At 37.2% G+C, this 26,754-nt stretch overlaps 2 protein-coding genes across 2 annotated transcripts in view; one reads left to right on the top strand and one right to left on the bottom strand.

The window, feature by feature from the left end:
• LOC142354270 (uncharacterized) overlaps positions 1 to 26,754 on the bottom strand; it is a 576,654-nt gene that overhangs the window by 505,538 nt on the left and 44,362 nt on the right. The gene's annotated exons all lie outside the window — the stretch shown is intronic.
• LOC142353911 (uncharacterized) lies at positions 9 to 26,727 on the top strand. The gene is made up of 4 exons (XM_075406141.1): positions 9 to 249; positions 17,989 to 18,263; positions 23,151 to 23,245; positions 26,478 to 26,727. The coding sequence occupies exons 2-4, from the start codon at positions 18,089 to 18,091 to the stop codon at positions 26,652 to 26,654; spliced, it is 447 nt and encodes a 148-aa protein (XP_075262256.1). The 5' UTR covers positions 9 to 249; positions 17,989 to 18,088; the 3' UTR covers positions 26,655 to 26,727.

Genomic DNA, 26,754 nt, shown 5'->3' with positions numbered 1-26,754 from the left:
AAAGCACATAACTGCTATTCATTAGGACAAAATTGTATTTTACCATATTTCAATCGTTCGCCCCGAGAAAAAAACGCTCAGTAATTTTCCATTAACATTAAGATAAAAGTTGCAAGCCTAGTTTTAAAAAACGACAAATTTTCACATTGTAGAATAGCAAACTCTTAATTCATTAATTTTGGCTGACAAATTTCTGCTATAGCACAAACTATTTCTCACAAATCAGCTCGCTGTTCTGAAATTTTGGAGGTAAGAATATTTATTGGTTGTTCCGATTTGAGTTTAATCAATTTTCGACGTCCTCAGATTATAGAACCTTGAGATTATACCTGATGTACCACGTTTTAGATTTCCGGGTTGCCGTTTCGTAGGTTTTGTACAAGTTATCGATGTCCATGCGCTATTTTTTTTTAATATTCTGGACCATATTTTGAACCTCGATTTTGATCACGATGTCCTGATAATTAAATCTTGGCACATCTTGATTAGATACAACATGAAATATATTGAGAGTGATCTGGTCAGGTCTGTTCATTTTATATAAATCACGCCGGGTTGTTCGGATAAAATTTGGCAGGGTCGTTTGACAGGGTTAAACAGGGTTAAACGGGGTGAATCCTGTTGTTTGACAGGGTTCAGATAAAACTTGACAGGGTTATTAGCAGTTAATTGAATATCCTCAAAGGTCATAAAAATCATAATCAGTAAACGAAACCCATGCCATCATGTATTGTCCTTGGGAGAAACGGAGGCTATATTACACAACAGAACATAATTAGGTTTTCAAAACACCATTTACTTAAGCACTTGGATTATGATAACTATTTTAACACTTATTTAAATTTGATATTTTTGGGATAAATATAGATTAATGAAATCTTTTTCACCGCCCACCATTACCATTTTTATCAGTTAAGTTCGAATTAACAATGAAATCGCTCTTGCTAATTTCATTGAACACTTTTTTGTTGCATATCCTGTTCTCTTTCATAAAAGTTCTCCTAATCAGTCACTTCCGGCCCATACAATAGGACAGGAAATATTGAGCTCCTTATTAATTGGGTGAAACATGTTTCAAGTTTTCAAAGGGGACTCTCCTTTAATCGACTGAAAAGATTCGAGAAGGTTTGCTCACTCATCATATGTGCCTATAGTCTTGCATCTCGTGCAATCAGAATGATTGCGGATCCGCGTAAAATTGTAAAACACTGAGTGGGATAACCTACAGAAAACTATTGATAATCCAACGCGCTGCGGACTTCTGTCATTATCCATAATAGTGAATCGTTTGAGAAAAACGAAAACTTCATCAGGAAATCCCACAAAACACTCGAAGTCCAAGGGATAGAATTCCAACTTCCAATCATTTCTGAGAGTACTGTGCGTACTTCCTGTCATCAGCAGCTGAGAAAGCGAAATGTAATTTCTCCGACGCAATTTTAAGGATGAAGTGACGGAATTACAAGGACTCCACTGTTCTCAGATGGATGACATGTTGGCTCACGAGCAAGGTGGCATTTTTCACGACGATAGATCATATCACCCCGGCATTCGCATGACACCACATTGTCCCCCATTACATCCAGGGTCCCAGATCTGCAAATAGAACATTTAGGGCAATCTCGTTCTTGAACAATCTGGCTCCCAGTTGATATATAAGAGCAGTACAATGACAATTCAAAGATATATTTATCCCAAGAGCTGGAATGGAGGTTGTCGATAACCAGAAACCTGAGCGTGGTGAAAAAAAAAGAAGAACAAACGCGTTTTTTCTCTAGTGAATTTTTGTTTTCCTATCGAGTTAACAACGGCTGAGTTAACAATTTTTTTCTGGAAATTTTCTATGAGAGACTGCGTGGTCCTAACTCCACCTAACTGTTCAACTCTCTTAACAAAATAGAAGTCTTCAATTGGATATTGGCCGGATTATTTGTCAACCAGTACTTAAGATTGGACAGCAGAACCATCAGGCGGAGCCGCTTTTGTTAGTTCGAAGGCATGTATGATAAATTGAAGCTTCTAATATTAAAGTTCCCAAAATGACTTCAAACAAAGTCCGCTGACCCAAATAGAAATTTTTCAGAATTTTTATTTTGCCTGAAGGAGAAAAGTATAGGAAGAACTATACCACTTTGGGAGCAACAAGGCAAAAAGGCTGGTTACCAGGAGCAAATTTTGGAGGACCTTCCACATATTTAATTTTCTACAAGTACCTCTAATTTTTTAACGCATTTCTATGGAAAAACAGGAAACAAAATGAACAGATCACACAGCAGCTCCTAAAACTACAATACCTTCTATGCTGTTCCTCTTGATGAAACTATTGATTGCACTCATGCCACTGATTGGCGACTTTTTGCACTTATCTTTCTTATCTTTCCTTAGTTCCCAACCGCAGATAACCGCAGAAAACCATACTGTAAATTAAGTGTAAAATTGATGTCTCTTGCAATTAAGTTTTTCTTTAGAGTTCAAAGCTGCCCCAGTTATATTAGCTGGCGGAAATTGTGACAATTTAGTTTTTAAAAAAACCTTCAGCATGTTTGTATCCTAATATGTGGAGTGCAATGCGGAACTCAACCATGTGAACAAAATTTTTTATCACCAGCCGTGGGCAAACATGCTTGTTTTTTCAGTGATAGCACTTTTAATCACCTGATAGGTGGCACACCGGTCCAGTTCTCTCAATATACCCAAGTTGAGGGGTCAGCAGCTGTGAGGGGGATATTTTTGTAAGAAATCCGCTGAATGTGCGGAATTGATGTAAGATTTGTGCTAATTGCGCTGAAAATTGAAAAATAGGCACTCAATGCGCTGAAACAAACTAAATCAGCACCTTTCAGTACTTCTCTTACATAAAGAAAGCATTTATTTCAGCACTTTTCTTACATATTTTCAGCAGTTGTATAAATTTCAAATTCAATGGATTCAGCGCCTTTAGTACATAATTTCAAACTTCTCTTGAAAAATTTCATCAGCTTCTCAGCGCCGTTCTCACAATTTCTCAGCACTTTAAAGTCAACGGATTCAGTGGCTTTCTTACATAATTTACCTGAAATTTTATTGCTCTCTGCTGCTTATAACGTACGCATTATGTACGGTCCTTCATCTTCTGTTTTTCTGAAGAGCCGATAACAAATAAAAATCTGATTTGTTTTCTTTAAAGATAATTCAAATTTTTGAAAAATGAAAAACGGAACAACTAAAAATCGTCACGCTTACATCTTATCTAACGGAAGAAAGACAACTATACTTAAGCTACCTGGTTTCATTCATTCAAGTGTTTTGACTATATACTCCAAAGTCTCTTGGCATAGTTCCAACTGTTATTAAGTTGGACTGCTCTATTGCAATGCTACTTTAGTCTTGCTCCGGTGCTGCTTCTGAATTTAAAGTAGCAGAAAAAATTAAAAACAATTTCCATTTTGTTTAAGGAAAGCTTTGAATATGTGTAAGATGAGTGCTGAAATTGTGTAAGTTAGGTATTAAATTTACTGAAAATTACGTAAGAAATGCGCTGACTGCGGCTGAAGAAAAATATTTTTCTGCGGATAAATCTTACATAATTATCCGCTCAATGCGCTTAGTGTTGGAAAGTGTTGGAATTATGTAAAAAAGATGCTGAAAATTGAACAGGTTAAGCGGGTTATTATGTAAGATCATCTGGAAAATATATTTTTTCCAGCGGTGGTCAGTGGATTTCATAGATAACTTTTGACGAAATCCTTGACCCGGGTAATTATACATTATCAGTTTTGTGATGCACTAATTTAAATAATGAGTTTAGCGATCTATGGAAAGGAGGGGCCATTTTCCATAACTTTCAAGACACTCTTTAACAGCTTTTGACTCGTCAAAATAGTTCAAAAATTCAAAAGTCAAATGAAAAACTAAATCCATTCTTTGTTTTCAGTTGAGATATTAGCGAGCTACCGCCCAATGATAAACCACCAATTACTCATTAATAACCACCTTTTTATTTACGAAACAAAGCAGAGTTGAAACAGGATAATTGATTTAATATGCAAGGCACTTAAGATTTAAAAATTCAGAAATAGAAACCCTAGTTAAAGAGGGTATAAGCATTCGCTGTGCTTCGCACAGAAAATGTTGCAACTTATCAAACAGAATTTTTTGATTCGGGATATGAGGGAAACGTATAATTGAGAGCAGGCAAGAACAAGGAGTATTAATTTGACCCCTGTTGACCAGACCGATCAAAAACGGTCAAAATGTTGTGGAGAGTGCCCATTTTTGATCATTTTCGATCGTCTTTGCTCGATGACTTCAGGAAAAGATTTTTTTATCGTTCTTTTAGGATACTGTCGTTTTTGAACGGATTTAGGAGACTGTTGTTCTTGATAGTTTGCTCAGGAAACTACCGTTTCTGTACGTTTTTGACAAATTTTATGTTTTTTTTTCAACGCACGCAAAGGTCCACGTTGAAAATCACCAATGCGGATTCTGTATGCAGGTTTAAAAATCTTGCCAAAAAACGAGTAAGAATGGCGGTGAAGGCGTTGAGAGCGATGTGTATCGATGGATCAGAGTGTTGAAATGTAAACACTTTTCACATTTTTACATTCTACGTTCACATTGACTATTGAAGCTGAGTTTTGTATCAGTTTCAGCAATCAACAACACTGGCAAAACTGAATAGAGTTTTATCTATAAGTTTTAATTGCTAAGAGAAAATTTAAAGAACCAGAATGTATAGAAAGAAAACGTTGTTAAAATCTTTAAATTGTACGTGTTACCAATGACTAATTACTATTTGTATCAACGAAAACAAAGCAAAGTTGAAAAAGTATAATTAATTAGCTGCAAGCCACTTAAGATTCAAAAATGCATAAACTGAAACCCTAATTAAAGGGACAAGGGGGCTAGTGTCCGCTGAGCTTCGCACAGAAGATTTTGTAACCCATCGAACCTTCATTTTTGATTCGGGATTTGAGCGGAACGCATAAATGAGAGCAGGCAAGAAGAAGAAGTATTACTTTGACCCCTGTTAACTAGAAGAATCAAAAACAGTCAAAATGTTGTGGTGATTGACCGTTTTCAATCGTTTTTCTGGTTTTTGATCGGTGAAATCAGGAAATGATTTGCCGGTTTTGAACGATGTTTAGGAGACTGTCGCTCTTGATAGTTTGTTTAGGAATATACCTTTTCTGCAATCAAGAACACTGTCAGGAACGAACAGATTATTAACTGTAAGTTTTAATTGCTATGAGAAAATTTGAAGAATCAGAATGAAACGAAATAAAAAACGTTGGTTAAATTTTTAAATTAAACGATGTTGTTGTTCTTAGAAAGAGCAGAAACGATAAACCTCCAATTTTTGAAAGTTGGTGCCTAAGCTAATACAATTTTGAACTGCTTCAGACGCTAATAAGTGAGTTCGCCAGAAATTAGCAGTGGTTTCTTCTCATGATTGCGAGTAGGACTGGACGAAAGGAAAAAGATGGAATAAAATTGTGAACATAATTCCCTTATAAAAAATTCTGAAGAAAATTTTAAGTTCAATTTTACTTCAAAATGAGAATAACTGATTTGAGTTCCAACTGTTATTAGATCTAGTAACTCAGAGCAAATAAAAAATTTTGTAAGGAGTGTCAAAGAATGGTATTTAAGAGTTTATATCGTTTTTTCTTTGTTGATACGATATTGATTCCCTCTTGTTCAGAGTTCTTCAATTAGAACTACTCGCTCTTATTTTGCTGATCGTGAAGAGTGAAATTAGCCTAGAGAAGTCAAATTGAATTCACTCAGAATTAAAAAAAACAATAAAATCGGGTAAACTAAAGAAAAAAGTTGTCTGAAGGAAAAAAACTTAACGAAAGTCGCAATAATCGCCATTAGGGGAGTTTGTGCAACCATTGATGAAGAAACTAAACTGAATTAATTCTTACCGTTAGAGCCTATATACGGACACATGTGCTATAAATTACGTAAAAACTTTCTGAAATCAAAAATGATCTCAGATTCTCCCCAGAAACCTTTCAGGTAATTTCAGAATGCTATAAAATTCTTGAAAGTGATACTAGATAATCTTTTCGATAAGAAGCAGTTCAATTCAAATTTCTATTTGAATTTAATTCTTTGTTCAGTTGAAACAATTTGCTAACGCTCGGCTCTAAAATGTTTCAGATTTATCTGCCCAATCCCCAGTTTTATATATATTCAAAAGTCAATTAACAGAAAAGTAGTCATCATTAAATTATATTCAGTCCAATTATTTGGAACACTTCTGAGCGCAAAAGGAACACAAAGGAAACACGTTATATCGCAAAAATTTTGAATTCTTTATCGCGAAATTTATTATGTTTTAGCCAACCAGCTCAGATTTGATTTTTTAAAATTGACTTTGTTTTGTAGTCAACTAACTTTTATTAGAAATATATGAGGGTCCTTCTTGATACTTTACAGTTTTTGTCTAACATAATCGAAAAATAAGAATGAAAATGTCACAAAGCCGAAAAGCTTTGAGAAAAATTAAAGATCAACGTTTCCCAAATAAAAATTTTTTTCGACAGTTGGGTGAATCGAGTGAATATAAATCGAGTGAATCGACTTTCAAAAAAATATTAATTTGAGAAACGTTGATCATTATTTTTTCGTTCAAAGCTTTTCACCTTTTTGACTTTTTCATGCTTATTTTTTGCTTATTTTATTATATAAACATTTGGACAAAAACTCTATAACTTGCTCCAAGAATATTAGCAAAAATTGTGAAATTTTCCAACTGAAACAAAAATTTTTTTTGTTTGAAATTAAAAATAATTGTATAGCAAGCATTCAGAATGGAATTTGCCCCTAGATCATTCAGAAACCATTCTCGTCTCAAATATTCCATATCTAATAACTCATTTTCACGCCGCTTAAATTAGCTTACGTTTTATATGTAGATTATATTTCATCATGACGAGAACATTAAAGGAATAACCGAACCTTTTTAAACTCGTTGAAATTCTTTTTGCGACTTTTTCCCCTATGTCATCGCTTTGAGCCTTTCGGATGAATTTGTTAATTTCTGGCAGTTTGATACAGTTGATATTACACTGAATTTCATGGCGAGGACAGACAATAAAATAATTCGCGTATGATAAAAACAAAACATTCACGTATGATAGAAGTTTGGTCCCAGAAGCGACCATCAAAAAATGTCAAACCCCACTACACACAACTTGTGGATATTTTTGTGAAAAAATGTTGTAGCAGAACTGTTCAAATTTTTTGATTCCATGGGTAAAAGGTGTTGTAGCGCTACGTTTTTTTTAAAAAAATTTCAATCCTGACCAACAGATAAATATCGTGTTTATGATTAACATTTGCAATAAACCAAAACAAAATGTTTGCACAACAACCAGGAAAGTATTGGAGATATAGTGATTTTTAAACCAGGGATTTTTAGACTTCAGACTCTGTTAAAACCAACACACTTTCATTTGAAAATTTCAATTCACAACGCTCTAAAGCGTATAAAAATTGCGTAATCTTCAAGGAATTAACCATACGACAACGTAAAAATCTATTTCGAAATCAAATCAACAACTGGTTTAGACGGCACGGTTTTTTATAATCTTTTAACGGATATCAGTCTACTTTTGATACTTTAGATCACAGCCGGTAATCATTATATTTAAAACTGTTCGAAAAGCCGAAACTTATTAAGAAAAAGCACGGTTTGCTTGATGTTTGCCTGCACAGCTCTAATGCTTGCGTTTTTGAATTTCTGTTATTGGCATTTTTGCGAGCTTTTCACGTAAATTAGAAAAAAATTTATCAGCATTTTATATACCCGAATCTGATTGGATGAAAAACATGACACCTTTTGCTATAATTCTCTTAATGCTTATAAAAACATGAATCATTTCGCTATATTTCTCTTGATGCTTATATCTCTTAAAGGTGATAAACACTCTTTCGATCGATAATGTAACTTCATCGGAGTTTCTACTGTAAATCCCCATCGCTTAAAGTCTACAGTCTTCAAAACGTATCAAGGCGAAAAAAAGCAAATCGCAATGGCCCGGCAAATCTGTCTGTATTTGTTAACAGGTATTTTGTCTGAGCCGATTTTCGGCTCAGATTGGTCACCGATACGTTTTTGAAAAATGAAAATGTCAAGCCTAAAAGGAGCGCAATCGATTAAGTATATTAGTAGGATCAAGGAAAATTATGTTAAACGAACTTTTTCTGAGCTCTCTACGTATAAAAGAACGGATATAAGGCTTATATGGTTAACAAATTACGTAATCCTTTCTCGCTTAAATTCTCGCTTTCATTTCTCGCTTTGTTTAAATAGCATTGCTCATTTACGCGGTAACATCCTCTGGCCCGGAAGAAAATGTTGGGAGGATCGGTACAAACTTAACGAGTGCGCGGACGAGCGATCCGGACGACGTGCGTACCAAGGCAGAGCGGGCGACGCAGTCGGAGCTGTTTCAGAGCTCTTCAATCCGAGCAGTTGGATAGTAACTCCTAGGGTTGCTTTCTGCAACCATCCAAACTAAATCACCAACGTTGAGGTGATGCTCGGCAGGCATCTGCCACTTAGATCTACGGTTCAGCGCAGGTACATACTCCTTAAGCCAACGTGCCCAAGTTGCATTAGCGTAGGACTGTGCGCGGACGTACCGCTTACGATGATCGAACTCGTCGACGCCAACGATGGACGGAATTCCGGTTGCTTGGTTATCGAGTAGAAAATGATTAGGTGTTATTGCGCCTAAGTCGGACGGGTCGGCGCTTACGGGCGTTAACGGACGTGCGTTTAGTGCGTGTTCAACAAGACAAAAAGAAGTGTACAACACCTCATCTTAAAACTACGGACCAATCTCTCCCAGATGCCACCTTGGATGCCACTTAATGCCCTTATGTGCCAGTTCCGTGGCGATGTTGAGTTTTTGATTTTTCAATACATTCACGGAGCTCTTTCTCCGCTCCAATGAAGTTCGTACCATTATCCGACCAAATCATAGCAGGAGTACCCCGACGGGAGACGAACCGCTCCACTCCTATTACACAGAAACTAGTGTCCATGGACGGGACAACTTCAACATGGACAGGACGAGTAGTGAGACAAGTGAAGAGAAATCCCCACCTTTTCTCGGTAGTCCGACGAAATGTGACGTAGAATGGGCCGAAGTAATCAACCCGTGTTGGTAAAGGGAGGAGACTGGTATGCGAGTCTCTCCTTTGGGAGGTCTGCCATGATAGGTTGAATGCTTGCTGCACGTAACTCTCTACACAAGACGCAGTTTGATTTGATGGAACGCAGTGTGGAAAGTAGTTTAAGGAGGACATAACGTTCCTGTACCTTTGACTGTAAGTAATCGATGCCCTGATTTAGATTGGTTCTTTAGATGAGTATGCCGCAGAAACAGTTTAACAAAAGTATTACGCGCATCCAGCGTGTCAAAGTCAATTTCCACTAGCCGTCGGAGTCAACCAGAAGAACGGATGAGACCACGAGGCCCAATAAACGGAGTAAACTGAGCAATGCGGCTGCTCCTCTTAACGGATTTATTGTCAAGACGATCCCTTATTTCGCTATCAAAGGACTCTCCTTGAAACAGTTACTGGAGATGACGCTCGGCTTCGTCAAGCTCAAAAGGGTCCGCTATGCTGCCGTCTACGATACGGTAACTTTCATGGGTGGTAAAAGACGGAGCACATATGCGGTGACACGAAATAGTTTCTGATAAGAACTGAACTTATCAAACGGGATTAGATTGAAGCTTTGTTCTTTAGGGGGCTTGGTTACGGATGCGGCTAGAGATGAGATGGAATCATCATCTTGTTCCTTGGTTGCAACGCCGAGCTTGATGTTATCAACGACGTCAGTATTTGGTACGAAAGGGAATTTCTTAGTTCTCAAGAAGTCAGGACCCCTCACCCAGCTTCTGGATTGCAAAACTTCAGCGGACATACCACGCATGCCAGCATCTGCCGGATTATCACAAGTAGCGACGTGGTTCCATTGGTCAACGCTGGTGTTCTCCAGGATTTCACTAACACGATTTGCAATGAAGATGGGGTGTTTGTTTGTTGAGTTTATCCACTGCAAGACGATGGTACTATCTGTCCACATAAAGACTTCATCCCAATTAACTGTTAATGCTCGATAGATTTCCCTTTTTAAACGGGCAGCGTTGAGAGCGGCTTGTAACTCCAACCTAGGGACTGTAATTACCTTCATATGCAACACATTCATGCAACACGGGCCTTGCCCAGGACAAACGCCAGCTCTGTTGTAATCTCCTCGGAAGTGCAAGTACTTGAGCCCGAAGAAAACCTACTGCAGTGAATACGTCTTGCGAGCTATCACCAAACATGTGGAGTTCAAGATGTTGGAATGGTCCTGAAAAGTAACTTCTTGGTATAATGATCTCAGCTAACGCCGGCAGTTCAGCACACCATGCAAGAAATCTGTCAACTGTGTCTTTATGTAACTCGTCATCCCAACTTTGTCCATTGACACGCCAAATGTCTTTCAATATTAACCGAGCACCAACAGTAAAGGGTGCGACAAGACCAATTGGGTCGTAGACCTTTGACACAAGACTTAAGTCCAAGCGCTGTGTTAAACTGTTCGTGAAGGTGCTGTTAGTACCGCTACTCACAACCAGAGTATCGTTGTGAGTAGGTTTTGCAGTAAGTCAGGTCCGGTGAGTAATGACTTGTTAAGAGATGCGCCATGGAATTAGCTGCTCCGTTTAGTACCCTACGAACCTTGCCCGGCTTGTTCGGGTTAACAACCTGATGATGTGGTAGGTACCACTCTCGTTCCGAGCGGCTTTCCACCTTATGAGCGTCTTTGACCCTTACTACGTAGCCTTTGTCTAAGTCCTCTTTGATGGTATTCGAATACTTTCCCTTAAAGTCTGGTCTTTCGTGAGCCGCTTTTCCAAAGATTTCAATTGAACAAGCTCTCAGAAATAATTGTTGGGCAGTTCGATTTTATCTTCAGCCCAAAGCATTCCGACATCGTACCTTTTTCTATTATGCACTGTGGTGTTTTCAAGAATATCAAGCGCACGTGCATCCGCGGTGGATCCTGGGTCTACTTGTTTAAGTGCGCCGTATGACTCCATGTCGTACCAAGATTTTACCTGACTAGCGAGTTCAAAATCCTGCTCCATATTTGCTTTAAAACAAGTTGAGACTAAACCTGAAGACGACGGTAGAGGGCCGCTTAGAACCCAACCTATGGGTAAGCGAACAGCGAAGAGCGAAAACTTCTCGCCGGCAGCGAAGTACTCTTACGGGCGGATGGCATGATACACATCCTGTCCAAGTATCATCTCGATGTTTCCATAGCAATATGTAACTGGGTCTAGAACTGCTAGGTGCGGGTATGTTTCCTGAAGTGCTATAATGTTGACATCGGTGCCTACATTCAAATCTTCCTTTACGTAAGGGCTGACTTTAAATGGTTCAAATGCTTGGTTGTCACATGGTGTTACAATTAGTTCAACTAATTTACTGTCTACAACCTCGTCGGTATTTATACACTTGAATGTTAGTTTGAGTGCTTTACCGTGAAAACCAAGTTAGAATTACTGTTGTTGGTTGAAGGGAATTTTGATGGATAAACCCTCTCAGCTCCATGAAAAAATGTTTTGTGGGAGCTGTTGCAACCGTCCGTCCTGCATTTCCTAGGATTTGGGCATTGCCTGAACATATGCTTTTCTCTCAAGCATGAAAAGCACAGTTTTGCTTCCGCCACTACCTTTGCTCGCTGAGTGGGATACTTTTCTTTAAATACCCGACACTCCCATATCCGGTGATTACCTTTACACACAATGCAGCGAGGGGTTGGAGGAGTTGCCGATGTTGTTGTTCTCTGAGTGCCCTTAGTTTGCGTGTTAGCAGCAAAAGTTCTTGAGGCAACTTTGGTTTTGACTACTGAGTTGGTGTTATCCTCAGTTCTTGCCTTCGATGAAGTTTGTTTCATTAAGTCGTGTGACTCGGCCTTCTCCTTCAACCAATCGTTGAAGTCAAGGAGTGTTGGCTTAATCCAATGTTTCTTCACTGTGAAGAATTAACAAGACTCATTGAGATTGGAAGGCAATTTTTGCACAGCCGTGTTAAAAAGTGAGGCGCTCTTAAGGTCTGAGTCATATGAAAATGATTTAAAGACCCCAGCAAAACTTGAAATTGTTGCAGAATAGTTTATGATGTTATCACTATTGTGCATCTTTTGTGGTGGAAAAAAGCTGAGTTTGTCTAAGTGTGCACTGACCACTGCCTGGGGTTGGCCAAATTTACGTTCAAGTGTCTTAAGTGCATCCTTATATATTACACCACAGTATGCGAATTCAGCGATGCCAGTTTTAGCTTTTCCAGTTACAAGAGTTTTTAAGTATGTTAACTTGACATCATCAGTCAAGGACTGTGAGTCTAGGGCACTTTTAAATTGTCCGAACCATTCATGCCACTGCAGGGGGTTCACCATTGTAGTGTGACAATTTCTACTCGGGCAATGGATCGTTCTTCTTACAAGTGATTGCGTCTGCCAACTGGTTTATCAAATCTGCGGAGTCCAAAAAAGGAGCCGAAGGTGTGGGATGCGGCGGGCCTCCCCAACACAACGGGTTCGGAACGGTAGCTCCATACGTTGGTGGACTGATCGGAGTGACAAAGGTGGGGGCGGTACCTGTGGAAGAACTAAATGGATTCGTTTGCAAGAAGTCTGATGTTACGTAATTTTGAGACCCTTCTGCTGCTTGTATATGGGAGGAGCGGAGCGATGTAGTGATATGAGGGTTGATCATCGGGGCTGGTTGTACGGTGTATAAGTTTGCAGTTGTAGTTACAAGTGGTACTGCATTAGATGAGATTGCTGAGGGAAAACACCAGATGTTTGAATCCGGAGATGCAGGAGCTGCGTAGGTTATGGGGAAAAACTTTTGGGGCTGATACCTCTTTTGTGGGGGCGATGGATGATTTAATTGTGGTACAAAAACGTTTGCGGAGGAAATGAATGGTGCAGGCGGAGAATGGGGTAGCAGATTGACATTCGCCACGGGGTTATTGGCGTGTAGTGGGAGTGCTTGTGACAGCGAAGGAGCAAAATGGAATGCTGGTGGGATTAACGGGAAATGCGGTGTTACGGGGTTTAGAACGGGGGATAGGGGGCTGGTACAATTATTCGTGCTTGTGGCGGATTAGGTGCTAGCGGAGCGTTAGCTAGTGCAAAGGTGGTGAATACGGAGGGCTGACTAAATTCAACTGTCCCGGCAAGCTCGACCTGCGAGGGAATTGATGATCTAACTGTAAACCATCGAAGTGCATTGTTGCTTGAGACAGTTGTTGGACTGTGTTTGGGGTGTTTAGTTGAGTTGGCATACCATAGTTTATTGGTGGTGATGAAGGCGTAAACTGAGGCTGTTGCTGCTCTAGGACGCGTAAAGAACTCGATCCTTTTGCCAGTACCAGACCCGTCTGTTGATGATTTTGTCATCAATTCAATTTTCTCAAGGGCTGCAGCAGCTACTTGCTTGCGATGATCCTCCTCAAGCCGCTCAATTTCCATTTCTCGCAATTTCATTTCTTTTTCAATTTCAAGACGCTGTTTAGCAATGCGGAGCTTTGCCTCATGTTGTTTCTCAAGTTCCTCCTTTTTGAGTCTTGATAGTTTTAATTCTCGTTGACGATGACTTGATTGTTTTGAGAAACTCATATGTGAACCTGACCTAGAATGGATAGGGGTATACAGCTCTGCTGTCTCTTTGTCTTGAACCGAATTAATATACCCTCGAGAGGCAGCAATAAACTCGTCAGTTTTCTTTGTTACAGTCTCTAACCATTTTTCAAGGTTCTTACAGGCAGCATCTGGATCTTCAGTCTTTTGTGCGAGATCAAAGGGTTCTTCTTTCTTATCAACTACTCTAGTAAAAGAATCTTTGCACTTCACAATCAGACGTTCGATCTTAACTTTCCTGTCTTGCTTATCCACAGCATTGTTAATTTCACCATAGATGTTATTAAGTTCAGCCTCTAATTTTGTTCTTGCACTATAAAGTTTGTTGAATTTGTCCTGCAATGTTGCCATTATCTTATGAAAACAGGAACCAAAAGTTTAATTTGGTACTATTACAAAAGTACACACACACATACACAACATAAATGGGTTAAACCGAACCCTTGTATAACGGTTTGCCTAGAAAACCGCCAAAGAGCAAATTTGTTCGTCGAGTACAATAGTACCCGGCAAAAGAAAGAAAAAAAGAAATGTGAGCGCAGAAAGCGCGACAAGGGACAGAACGGGAGACGGGACGGACGGAAGAGACGCCGAACGAGTAACGCCGCACGACGCAACGAGAAACCGGACGGACGAGAAATTAACATCGAGCCGGTAGCGCGCGACGGGACGGAAAACCGGTATCAGGGGATGGAGACGGTAAGACACAAGCGGCAGGAAGATCAGTGCTAGCAGACCACAGCAACAAACTCAACCAAACAAACTAGCCGTAACTCCAGAAAAAATTTAAGTCACACCCTAGAAAGAGGGAGAGAAGCTACTGTCAGGTAGCTACAGGAAAATTACTGGCAGTAACTCCAGAACAAACTCAAGTCGTACCCTACAAACCACCATACCCAGACAATAAAAGTACATACTACCAAAATTAATAAAGCTACAACGAATTGCTAGCAAACAAGTGTTGTGAAAGTCACGAAATAAACCAGCCATAACTCCAGAATGAACTTAAGTCACACCCTAGCAAATAACGAGACTAAACAACAAACCAGCATACTAGCAGAAAGAAACTTTACTACAGCAAAAACTCAACATACTACATCATACAACAGATAAACGGGGAAAAGAAAGAAACACGGCGACAAGGAAACAAAAAGACGGAAACGGAAAATGAAACCAGATAACCTGCGGAAAACAGACCCTAGTGAATAACTCAACAAATTGGGAGAGCGAAACGTTTAGTAAAGCGCTTTTGGAGAGAACAAACCACAAACTAACCCGTAACTCGTGAGTAAACTAAGTCACACCGCCAGTCAGCGGGTAGACCCCCCCAACAACGCAAGACTAAGAGACATTTAGGTTATCAAAGGCTTGAGTAAGTTCCGCCTCCTCGTACGCATGACGGGTGCGAAGCGTTTTACGACGGCGCTTTGAAAGTTTGTTCGGTCGGGAGCGTGTTATCAAGGACCGGAGGTTGTTCTTATGTGCTAACACTGTAGTGAGTGTTTTCAACTCAAGCGCAGGCTTCTGATGTAACGCTCTGTACTCTTTAAGTAAACTAGGATCTTTCTGTTTACGTCTAGAAACAATTTCTGTCACTAAATGGATGGTAACTAGAGTACTACGCTTGAGCTGATTGAAAATATTAGGAGTTCCCTCTCTGGGGCAATACACTATAGCATCTATGCGCTCCTGATACTTTCTAAGCACTGCAATAAGCTGCGAAGAAGTTAAAGGTTTATTGTTGTTACTGCAGTGACGGGACAATGAATTGTTCACCACATCAGGCCATATAACTAGCCTCTTTCTATCACGGAAGAAATGACTCCTTTGGAACTGAGCAGTTTTTCGTACTTTCAACGCGTTAGGATTGAAACTCAGACCCGGTAATGCGTAATTTTCTTTTTTATAATGGTCTTGTAACGTTTGAGGCAAAATTTTTAAGGCGTGATGCAGCCAGCTAGCAGCTAATATTAAAAACCATATAAAGTTTTTACAACATAACTGATGTGAGCTTTGCTCAAACTCCGAACCATGATGTTAAATGCACAATTTTCACGACTTTCCAAGAATGAGCGCTTATTGTGAAAAAAAATTCAGTTACCTGATTTTTTGGTGAAATTTGAAAAATTTGTCAAAACTGGTTTTTTTACAACGATTTAACTATATATATATATATATATATATATATATATATATATATATATATATATATATATAAATATATATATATATATATATATATATATATATATATATATACGCTAGAATGATCGGATAGATTTTTGCCAATTTTTTAAACTTGGTCAATTTTTTCAATTTTTTTTCGGCTTCACTTAATTCAAGACGTATGAAATCTCTTCGTAACGCATTTACCAAGATACAACGCTTTTGGTCAATTCTTAATTTTGACCATAAAAGTTCAAAATCGGCGGTTTTTCCAACAAATTTTAAGGGGCGGTTCAACGGTTACCGTTGTATAACTGATTGCTAAAAACAAACAAAATATAGGGGGTGCTAGATTTGCCGGCTAATGAATTTACGACAACAATCACAAGTTTTTTTCCAAGAAAAGGAAGTTTTTGGATGAGTCCTTACAGTTTTTGTTGATTCAGCAGAGTTCTATTGACTACGTCAGTCTTCTTTGATCAAATCCGCCAGGAAATTCCCTTGTTTCTTCCTTGTAGCTCTGACTTTTTTTCCACAATTTCCCTCGTCAAGCAGTGATCTGACAAGTATTGTCCTTTAGGGTGTTTTTGTGTTTTTCGGGTGTTTCCTTCAGAAATTGTAATGTACAGGTTTTCATCGGGTCAGATTCGGTGCTCCTTGTTTTGGAGGAGCACCAAATCTGACCTGAAGGAGGAAATTTGTTGCTTCAACCCAGAAAGAAAATTCAAGCCCTCATCTGTTATTCTTCCTTCCTCTAAGTAATCGATTTTGCGTCTAGTACAAAATGTTGTGCTGCTAGTCTATAAATTTTGAACAACAATTCAGTCTCAAATTGTAAATAAATCTGTCATAAGTTGCTGAAAACGCAACAATAACTTGTGGGCTGCGTAATGAATCAACTACAATTCAATGGGATGGCTGTTCGTGGTGGCAGGTTATAATCGTAGTAATTTTAAACCTAAATGATGGTTTGTTATAACCTCCGTGATAATTCGACGGTACGAATAATACGAATAACACGGTTCGTGATAATTCGTCCGGAAAAATTCAATAATTCGATTTATTTGTCGGCTAGTTTGTTCGTAGCACTAACTTGCATTATAGACCAATTCGCCTACAAAACAGTTTAACTCTGACTACAGTTTAATCTAAATGCCCTCGTTTTACGGCACCAGAATAAAGGTGATAAAAACTCTTTCGATCGATAATGTTATTTCATCGGAAATTAAACTGTAAATCCACAACCTTTAAAGGCTACTCTTCAAAACATATCAAGGGAAAAAAAGCACATCGTAATGGCCCGGCAAATTTATCTGTATTTGTTAGCAGGTATTTTGGCTGAGCCGATTTTCGGCTCAGATTGGTCACCGATACTTTTTTGAAACATAAAATTATTAAGCCTAAATGGAGCGCAATTGATTTAATATATTAGTAGGCTCAACAAAAATTATGTTAAATGAACTTTTTTCTGAGCTCTCTACGTGTAAAAGAACGGATATAAGGCTTATATGGTTAAGAAATTACGTAATCCTTTCTCGCTTTAAATTGTCGCTTTCATTTCTCGCTTTGTATAAATAGCGTTGCTCATTTACGCGGTAACATCTCTGTTGAACAGTTGCAAGACTCTGTAGCGTGTGATGCTGTCGGAACCGTAACGGAGTTCAGTGATCGAGCAGAGAGGCAGTAACCCCTAGGGCTGGTCGCTTCAATTACCCAAACCAAGTCACCGGTCTTTAAGTATTGCTCGGCGTGGTTCAGCACCGGGACATACTCTTTGATCCGACGAGACCAAATAGCGGTAGACTACGACTGCGCAGGGGCTTACCGCTTTCAGTGATCAAACTCGTATTTTCTAATAATCTATCAAATGTATTAATACCTCGGTTCTTGGTTACTCTTGATCACGTTAACTTCATACAGATCTATTGAACAAGCTCCAGTGGTCAAGGTTTTTTTTAGAACTGTCCTCTCAGTTTCAACTGTCTTTTAGGGCAGAAACGTAACGAAAAGTGGTTTTCTGATCCATGTTATCAATTGTTCGATATCAATCTTTCAATGTCATAAGCCTTAAACAACATGTCCAGTAAAACTGGGTTGATATGAATATGTTTTAGTGGTTTAAAACAACAACTGGTATCTGGTTCAAAAAAATCGAAGCAGGTTTACAACCAAAACCCCGTTATAATCGATTAAAAGTGAGTGTGCGAGCATAGTATGTCTTCCATGTCTGAAGATATCATAAACGAGTTGAGGGAGGTGTTTGAACACTTTGACCAGAACAAGGATGGAAAACTGACTGCGTGTGAACTGAAGGCTGTCATGGAAAAGGCTATTGGGGAGGAAATCACGTTAGAGTACGCACAACACCTTATACAGCAGGCTTCTAATGGTTAGTCTAACTGATCACCCCCCCCCCCCCTGTTCTCCAACCCCCCCCCCCCCCCCCACCCACCGTAGTGCTAAAATATCCATTAAGCTTATTCACAATGAATTAAAAAAGATCTGATATTTTTGGCTTGCCCCTGCGGTACTTAACTTTTTGGGTGAGCGCGGCCTCCGTCTACCTTGTAAGTTATGCACCCCAGGGCAAACGCAAAAGATCCGATAATTATTAATTTGTTGTAAATAAAATTCTTGATGTTTTGCACTCAAAAGTATCCGGCTGATGGAGCGGGATAAGAAATAGGGAAAAGGATACAGATCGAGACTAATAGAGTGTCATCAATAACGAATCCTGTGAATCGCGCATCTTATAAATCTTGTCAAGGAAGGGTTAATTTTTGGATGTTAAGCATGGTTATTGAAACTTTCCATTACCAGGGAAGTAACCGATCATTGATATTATTTATTATCATTCCAGTTCGAATCAGATGGAATCGGAGACATAGGATTTTGAGCTCCCGCTCGTTTATGACCTAAAAACTTCCAAAATAGTGAAATCACTTAAAAATATTTTTTCAGGAAAAATGAATTTCTAAGGGTTTGAAGTAAAATTCACGGAATAAAAATTATTTGCAAACAACTTCCGCTTTATTGTTTATTTTCAGCATTCTTATTTGAAAAAAAATTCTAGTGAGTTATGAGTTGCGTGATTTATTGCCCCGTTTTTTCAACAGTGTTAGATATCAATTTTATGTCATTTTATCAACTTTCACTCTTATTTATCAAATAACCTGATCAATTCACCCCTTGTAATTGGTGCCGCTAACATTAAAAAAGAATCATTGCGTTTGACTAGGAAATTTACGTAAAAGAACTCATTTTTTTTACAAAAGTAAAGGATTTCGGCTGAAAAGTTTGCGGAGTGGGTTGATATAGAGGAATTGATATAGTTAATACAGCCAAAAACATTTGACCTAAAAGGAGAGCCGGATGAATGGGGTTGACAAGATATAGAACCGCGCGAAAAATAAAGTTCAATGCAAAAGATATCAATATCTTCAATATATTCTAACATGTTCCTGGCATATATTTCTAAAAGTGAAATTTTTGTAAAACTGAAAGGTCCTTGAACAAATCGATGATGCGAAATTGCAGTTCAGTTTGAGTTGTATAGAAAAAATTGACGGACTTAAAGTAAACATGAATAGACCACAATTAACTTTGAAAATGAAATTTAAAGATTTTATTTCTTTCAGAAATTGTTTATTGTTTCTTTCATTGAGCAATAATATTGTAACATAAAACAACTTCAGTCCAGATTCGCTTTTAATTTTGAACGCTTTTCAGCAATTTAAGCCGGGTCTTGACTAGTGAAAAATTAATGGAAAATTACGTAAATTGAAGAAAAAAAAACATTTCAGAAGTATAGTTAAATATTGACCGCTTCAAAGCGCAATGCTTTGTTTCCAAATTATGTGTACCAAATAGGTCAAATACTTAATTTGACCACAATATTTCCTCTATAAGCAAGATAATAGATATTTTTGTTGTTTCGTATTAATAGGAAAACAGACATTCAAACAGTTCATAAAAATCGATTAAGTATTCAAAACAACTCCGAGTCTAAAATTCAGTGTTGCTGGAGATTCTATTTTTGACTGTCGTGGACAACAACTGAAAATACACCCGCGGTCAATATTCAAAGTCTACTTTAAAAATCTGCTTTTATTTCATTTTATATTTTCGAAAAACTAAAAAAAAGATGTTTTCAATCATCAATATATTCTCATTGTCTCATTTCCCGACACTTTGTAATCGCATGATCAACGCTGAAAGATTTCTTTCTAAATTTCCTCCACTTATTGTAGTGATATATTGACAATCATTTTCATCAAAAATGCTGAGAAAAAGTAACAGTTTTAGAAAAAGTAACAATCTTGCAACATTTCCGCTGAAGAGTAATCAAGAGGCGCGAAAGCTCAAAGGGAGCCAAACAAATTCATAAAATGAAAACATCAGATTTTGAATTGTAAAAAATAAGGGAATCCAGCACAATTGCCAAATCTATTATCGAACAAATCTTTACAAAAAAAATCATAAATCTTAGAATATCATTATTTTACACTGAGTTCTAAACTTCCTGTTTCTACTGTTGCTGTGCACATGTGTTCTATAGGACAGCAGGAGCATCTCAGTCAGCATTGTTTCATAGCTCTACACGAGCACTTGCAAAATGGTTAAGCGTAAAATATGATGAAAATTGACAAAGAAGCAGAAAATAATTTTGGGTACATTCTAGAAATCTAAGTGAACAAAGACATCAAATTGAAAATAGATCACTCAGAAAACAGAAATTGTAACTGATTCAAGATTTTGTGACTGCATGTCAATTTTCAGGTCAATAAGGAGATGTATAACACTGAGACTAATATTATTGAGTCACATTTTATTTCTGGATCAATACTAATGAAACCCCAAGGAGTACAATGAAACTAAAATAAAACCATTTCACATTAATATGTTCAGGGTCACATTTAATTATGGGAGATGTCAGAAGAAAAAAATAATTATTTACGCAAGTTTCAGGGACCGATCCTTTTAGAAAAGGTCGTTGAATTATTAGAAAGTCAAGATCACTTGTTTGATTGGTTGGGAGGGGGAGGGGGGGGGGGGGGGTAAACAGAATTTCATTGCTCAAAAGTTTTTTTAATTACATATGGTAAAGCAAGATTCACTTTAAGGAACAGATCCGTACACTTAGTATCTTTCCGATTTTTTTTCTATTTATAATGAAAAATAAAGATAATTCCTATTTTAGCAGCCATTTTGTAAAAAAAATTATTATTATTGAACTTCAAATATTTTGCGACAATTTTTCAAAACAATTACTGTATTCCTGATAAAAAAGGTTCCATTTTTAAGTATAAAGAAAGGCAACTGATGATAATAAGCAGAAGTCAAATCCCAAAGTTTACTCTTAAGTTCTGCATTTTTGTGAAACTATTCAACTAAATTGAGAGATTGAAATAAAAGCCAATTAGTTTGAAATTAGCCACATTTTTTTCAAAAACTGAAAAGTTTTGAATAATCAACCTTTTTTCATTGTGAACATTTTTTGCGCTTTGTGAACTGATGATATTCATCTTGTCCTGTGAAACTTAAAATTTCAGCTTTAGAAAAAATAAGTGTTTGCAGAACTTTGTCCAATGTTTTTACTGTTGTTGTCTACATTGATTATATTGCGCAGTAAGAGTAATTTCGGTCAGCCATATTTTTTTAGCTGTGCAACAGCTCTTGTAAATTTTTTAAAGTGTAAAGTGTAAAATTCAACAAAAATTATTGAAGTAGAAAAAGTTTTAGTGCATTCTGAAAGATTACAACTTGAACATAGATTCCTAAGAAAATTAAATTTGTAAATGGCTAAGTTTCTGTCTGTTTATAGGCTGCTCTTAGACCAATAAAAAGTGGTATAAAAACAAGACTTAAGTTTTTGTGAGTCGTTTTAATTTTTATTCAATGCTAAGGAAACCCCAAGGAGTACCGTGAAACTCAATTAAGACTATTTCACATTGATATGTTCAGGATCACATTTAACGGTTAAAGAATTCAAAACAAAGCATAATTTGCAAATATGGATCCTTTTACAAACGAAAAATTACATATGTAGTTTACTTAATGGATTATCACGTGGTCACTTGGGGCAAAAATTACAAAAAAAAATCATTTTAACGAATGTCAGTTGCGTATGGAAGAGAGAAACTCAACTTTTTAACTACGTGAAAGTTATAAGTGCTCATTTATTAAATATCTATTTTTTCTCAATGGTTGGAGTAGTTAATTTGTATTTCAAAAGGGCTCAGTGGGCACCTTCAAAATTTATGACACTTACTTTCAAAACTTTGAAAAAGTTGGCTGTATCACCTAAAATTTTAAATAGAAGCATTTTCAAAACGCTGTTGCCAATTAATGGATCCTATTAACAGAAATTGGTCTGTTTTCTCAGAAAAGACATTTAAAACTTTAATGCGAGCATTTATTCCCAAAAAATATATTTTTCATCTAAATGCACGTCAATTTGCTTATTTGATGGTTAGTTTTCTCCATCCAGAATGCTATAACTGATCTTTACTAGTAAATTAAAGCCGTCGCTGGCGTCTTTACACCTTCATTCTTTTGGAAGTCTGAAACGCTGGCTTCCACACTGCAACTTTAAAAGCTATAGGTCTCCACAGAGTTGCAACGCAATCAAACGTTTGAATAAATCCCGACATGCAAATGAACATCAAAATGCTGATATCTACAAGTTTTAATTTTGAACTTTGACCTTCGATTTGTTCGATTTGCGCTGCAAATTACATAAGATGTCAAACTTTTCTTAATTTTTTTTGAAAAAATGTCAAAAATGGCCATACATTAAATCGATGTAAAATATTGATCAAAGCGTGGATTAAAAATGTATATGGATTTGTTCTCCCATTTACCCCTGCGCTGTACGTTTGCGCACAAGTTACAAAATAATCATTTTTACTTAGCAAATAATTAATTTAAATATATTACGTGTTATTGGGTTTAAAATAACCTGCACCCAATAAGCCGGGTTGCGAGGGGGAATAACCGAAAAAGATTCAACTTCTTTCAAAATTTTGAATCCGAACTGAAAATTTTTCTATAGATATCGGTTTTGTAACTTGGTTAAGCAACAATAATTTGCTTTACAGGTGTTTCCTATTTTCCTATAACAATAGTAACCTGGTTTATTTTTTGCCTTGATTGCTGCCTTGCAAGAATCTTGAAAGCTTTGAATCATCTTGCACGATTCTTGCAAGATTTGAATCCGCTCATTACTAGGGTCGTAATCAGAATTAGCATTCTTGTGGGTTTGCTATTTGTTCAGGTAACCAGTTTTGTGACTTTGAGCATTTCTTGGCCTTCATGAAGAAAAAGATGCACCCCGAAATCACAGATCAGGATTTAGAGGACGCCTTTAAGGTATGTTTAGTTCAATTCCCAGACACTGATTGCATCACATCAAATTAAACCATCAGGATAACTTGGTAAATTTTTCTTAATCAATAGATCAGAAGAAAAGCTATTTCCACCTTACATTGTGAGAGATTTACAGAAAGTTCACCCGAATAGGGCTTCATTTTTGGGGTCGAACATTTGATTAGGATCTCAATTTTATCAAACTTTTTAAAACACGCAAGAGCTAGACTGAAAACACCGAAGCTGCAATGCCAGAAAATGAAAATCTAACGCCAGAAGTTGAAACGGCGCGATCTTCTAGAACTTTAAAATTCGAAATGTGGGTGTTTTTAAGAAAAATTACGTGATGTTGCAGTAGCAATGGTTACGTGACTCTTCTCGAAGTCACTCAGAACTTCTGGCGTTTATCGAAAACCACGAAGCGGTTCAAGATTTTACGCCAGAATTTTGAAGTGACTTCTGCAGTCAGATAACCATGTTTAGAACTCGAAATGCACACGTTTTAAAATGAAGCAAGTCAACTGAAGTCAAGTTCTGGCTAAGTAGCAACTTCTGGCATTTTAAATTCTGGCTTTGCAGACTTTCGGCATTTTTGAATGTGCGCATGAATGTTTTAAGTCATTAATTGTCCTGTTTTCAACGACAAAAGTCGTCAAGGGTCCTAAAAAAAGAATTATGAAAAAACACCTAGCATAAAAGCCGAAAAACCATTTTTTAAAAACGTTAAACCGCAAACAAGACCAAATCGCAATTCATTAGAAAGGTGCTACATCTTTGTTTAGACTAAGACTCAAATTGACAGCAAAGAGCGAAAGAGTGGCGAAGCTCAAAAATCCAGTTTTTTAAACAAACATTTTGAATTGTCATAAAAATAAGTTTTCAAATAAAAAACGCTAGACAGATTAAATTGAAGGTCCTTCGGACGCCAATTGGACCTGTCATTAAAGGATTTAGATCATCATACAATTAAATCGCAGCAAAAACAGATTAAAAAAACAGTCATTAATCCCCAGAAACCATGAGCTTTTAACTCAAAATGTAAAATAAGTTCGTTCGGCCTCAGCTGTTTTTCAAAAAAGTTAAAACTTCAACACGCCTAGGGAAAAAACTAATATCCATTTAGAAATTATAATTTTTCTAAATGGATAATTTAAGCTTAGCGGGCTTTCTAACGATACCATTCGCAACTCATTACGATGATTTCATCAATCGGTCAAAATTGACTCAGCAAAAAAAACGAGTTGAGCATAAAAATCCTCCCCCACTAAAGTGGGTCGGAAACTATAGATGCCATTAAGGGGGTGAACTATTGAGCGACCTTTTTGAACATCTGCATTCAAAACCTAAAAGTGTTAGAACTAACTCCGACAAAATGAAACCTTTGTCCCTCTTTAGCAAAAAATAATGGTTAACCTATCGAGTAAGTAGGCATTATTTTAAAGTAAGTTAGAGATAAATTAATGATTTTAAAGCATCACACTGCAAAATCCCAGCGAAAACATAAAAAACCAGCGCTTAATCCCCAGAAACCATGAGCTTTTAACTGAAACTGTAATATTAGTTCGTTGGGCCTCAGCTATCTGTAAAAGGGATCTGTCAATTATAGAATTTTGATTTGGAATCAATCCTGTCCGAAATAAATATCAAAGAAACAATAGCAAAAAAAATTGAAAAGACAAAGCCCAGATACAATCCGACGATTTTATAGCAAAAAAATTAGGATTAGAACAAAACCAGCCTTGATATTGCTGATTGTCCATACAGAACACGTTTTTCTTCCCTTCCGTATATGAAAAAATTGGTAATTTGAGACAAAAATCAATATATCAATAATGATGTTTTTTGGACAAATATTGAGTCAAAATCGCGAAAAGAAGCAACATTTTTCTTTCAGAGCACTCTCATAATAATTAAATAAAGATCTAGCCCTCTCAGAAGTTTGAAAAGACCGCGTCAGCAGTTTTTAGATTTGTACTTCCGGTGAACTTTTCTTAAATAGCTAAAGCAGCATACTTGGTCACCTTTTGATGAAAAATGGGTAAATTCTGAAAAAACTATTTAGCCAAAAATTTCCAATATCGTTAACAAGTTCAACAAAATTCTGATAAATTGACTTAAAAACCACCAAAAATTTCGAGAAATGTGAACAAAACAACGGTAGCCAGACTGATTTTCACATAATTTAAAAACTCATCAAGTCCTCGGGAAAAAAACTTAATTTTTCTAATGTGATATTTTACGCTTGGTGGGCTTTCTAACGATACCATTCGCAACTCTCTAGGATTTTTATTTCAATCGGCCAAAATTAACTAAGCAAAAAAAGCTCAGTTGAGCATAAAGTTCTTCCCCCACTAAGGTGGGTCGGAGCCTATAGATGCTATTGAGTGGGTGGACTATTGAGCAAAGTTTTTGAACAACTGTATTCAAAACTTAAAAGTTAGAAAAAACTCCGACAAAATGAAACCTTGGCCTCTTTTTAGCAAAAAAAATGGTTAACTTATTGAGCAAGATTTTAAATTACGTTAATCACCACTCATTTTTTAAATAAAAAAGGGAACAGAACTGCTTTTGTAACACAATTTATATTTTGAAAAATTACAAAAGGATAGTTATGCAAGCCATTGAAATTTTTCTAGTGCAGCAGCGTTAGAATCCCTAAAGCCTTCCCCAAAAACATAGATATGATCAACAAAAGCCTCGAAGTAGGGAGGAAATTTGCATAAACAATGTTGGCATTGTGACAATCTTTCGTAAAAAAATTACAGCTAAATAGGTGTTAAAAAATTTTCAACAAATTAATTTTCAGTTCTCCATTTTCAGTTCTGAAAAGTTATTGCGATGCAAGTTTTTAACTTGTTTTAATGCTGTGATTTTTTTCTTTCACAAATTCATTCTTTAATATGAGGTGAATGTTAAAACGCTGAAATAAAACACGATTACTGTTAAAATATCCGATTTTATATAAATCCATCACATCATGTACAGTTTAAATTGCAATTGTTTCTGCGTAATTTAATAGTACTCTCGCTTGAACGGTGACGTACAACCAAGCCGACCTACATCTATTATGAAATGCAGAAAATTCCATTTTAAATTTTTCACCCTCCTCTGTTTGGTGCCCCAGGGTGACCATGGTCTGTTTGTTCTGACTCACACCTGCTTTTCTTTCTGTCCGCGACCCAATTGTTTCTAGTACTTGCGAATTTTGACCTAATCCTGGGAATAATGTTTTCAGGAGTTTGACCACGACGGAGATCGAGTGATCACGCGAGAAGAACTGAAACAGGCGATGAAGAATCTTGGGGAGGTGTTGACGGACGAGGACATCGATTCCATCATGAAGGAGGCAGACCACGACGGAAATGGAACCATCGACTTCGACGAATTCAAAAAGATCGTACTAGGACACTAGGCAAAATGATCTCACACCGCTCTTTCTCATTATAGCCAACCCCCCCCCCTTTCATTTTTACACCCATTGCCAAACCGAGTGGGGTTGCTGTGACACCTCC

This window comes from Convolutriloba macropyga, chromosome 15, assembly GCF_964194025.1.
Source record: "Convolutriloba macropyga chromosome 15, txConMacr16.3, whole genome shotgun sequence".
Classification (NCBI taxonomy): Eukaryota; Metazoa; Xenacoelomorpha; order Acoela; family Convolutidae; genus Convolutriloba; species Convolutriloba macropyga.
This window is presented reverse-complemented; position numbering and strand designations above follow the sequence as displayed.

Excerpts from the sequence above, each read along its gene's own strand:
- LOC142353911 (XM_075406141.1), top strand. The coding sequence starts at position 18,089 with ATGTCTTCCATGTCTGAAGATATCATAAACGAGTTGAGGGAGGTGTTT. Across the intron at positions 18,264-23,150 it reads TATACAGCAGGCTTCTAATG|GTAACCAGTTTTGTGACTTT; the intron begins GTTAGTCTAACT and ends CTATTTGTTCAG. Across the intron at positions 23,246-26,477 it reads ATTTAGAGGACGCCTTTAAG|GAGTTTGACCACGACGGAGA; the intron begins GTATGTTTAGTT and ends TAATGTTTTCAG.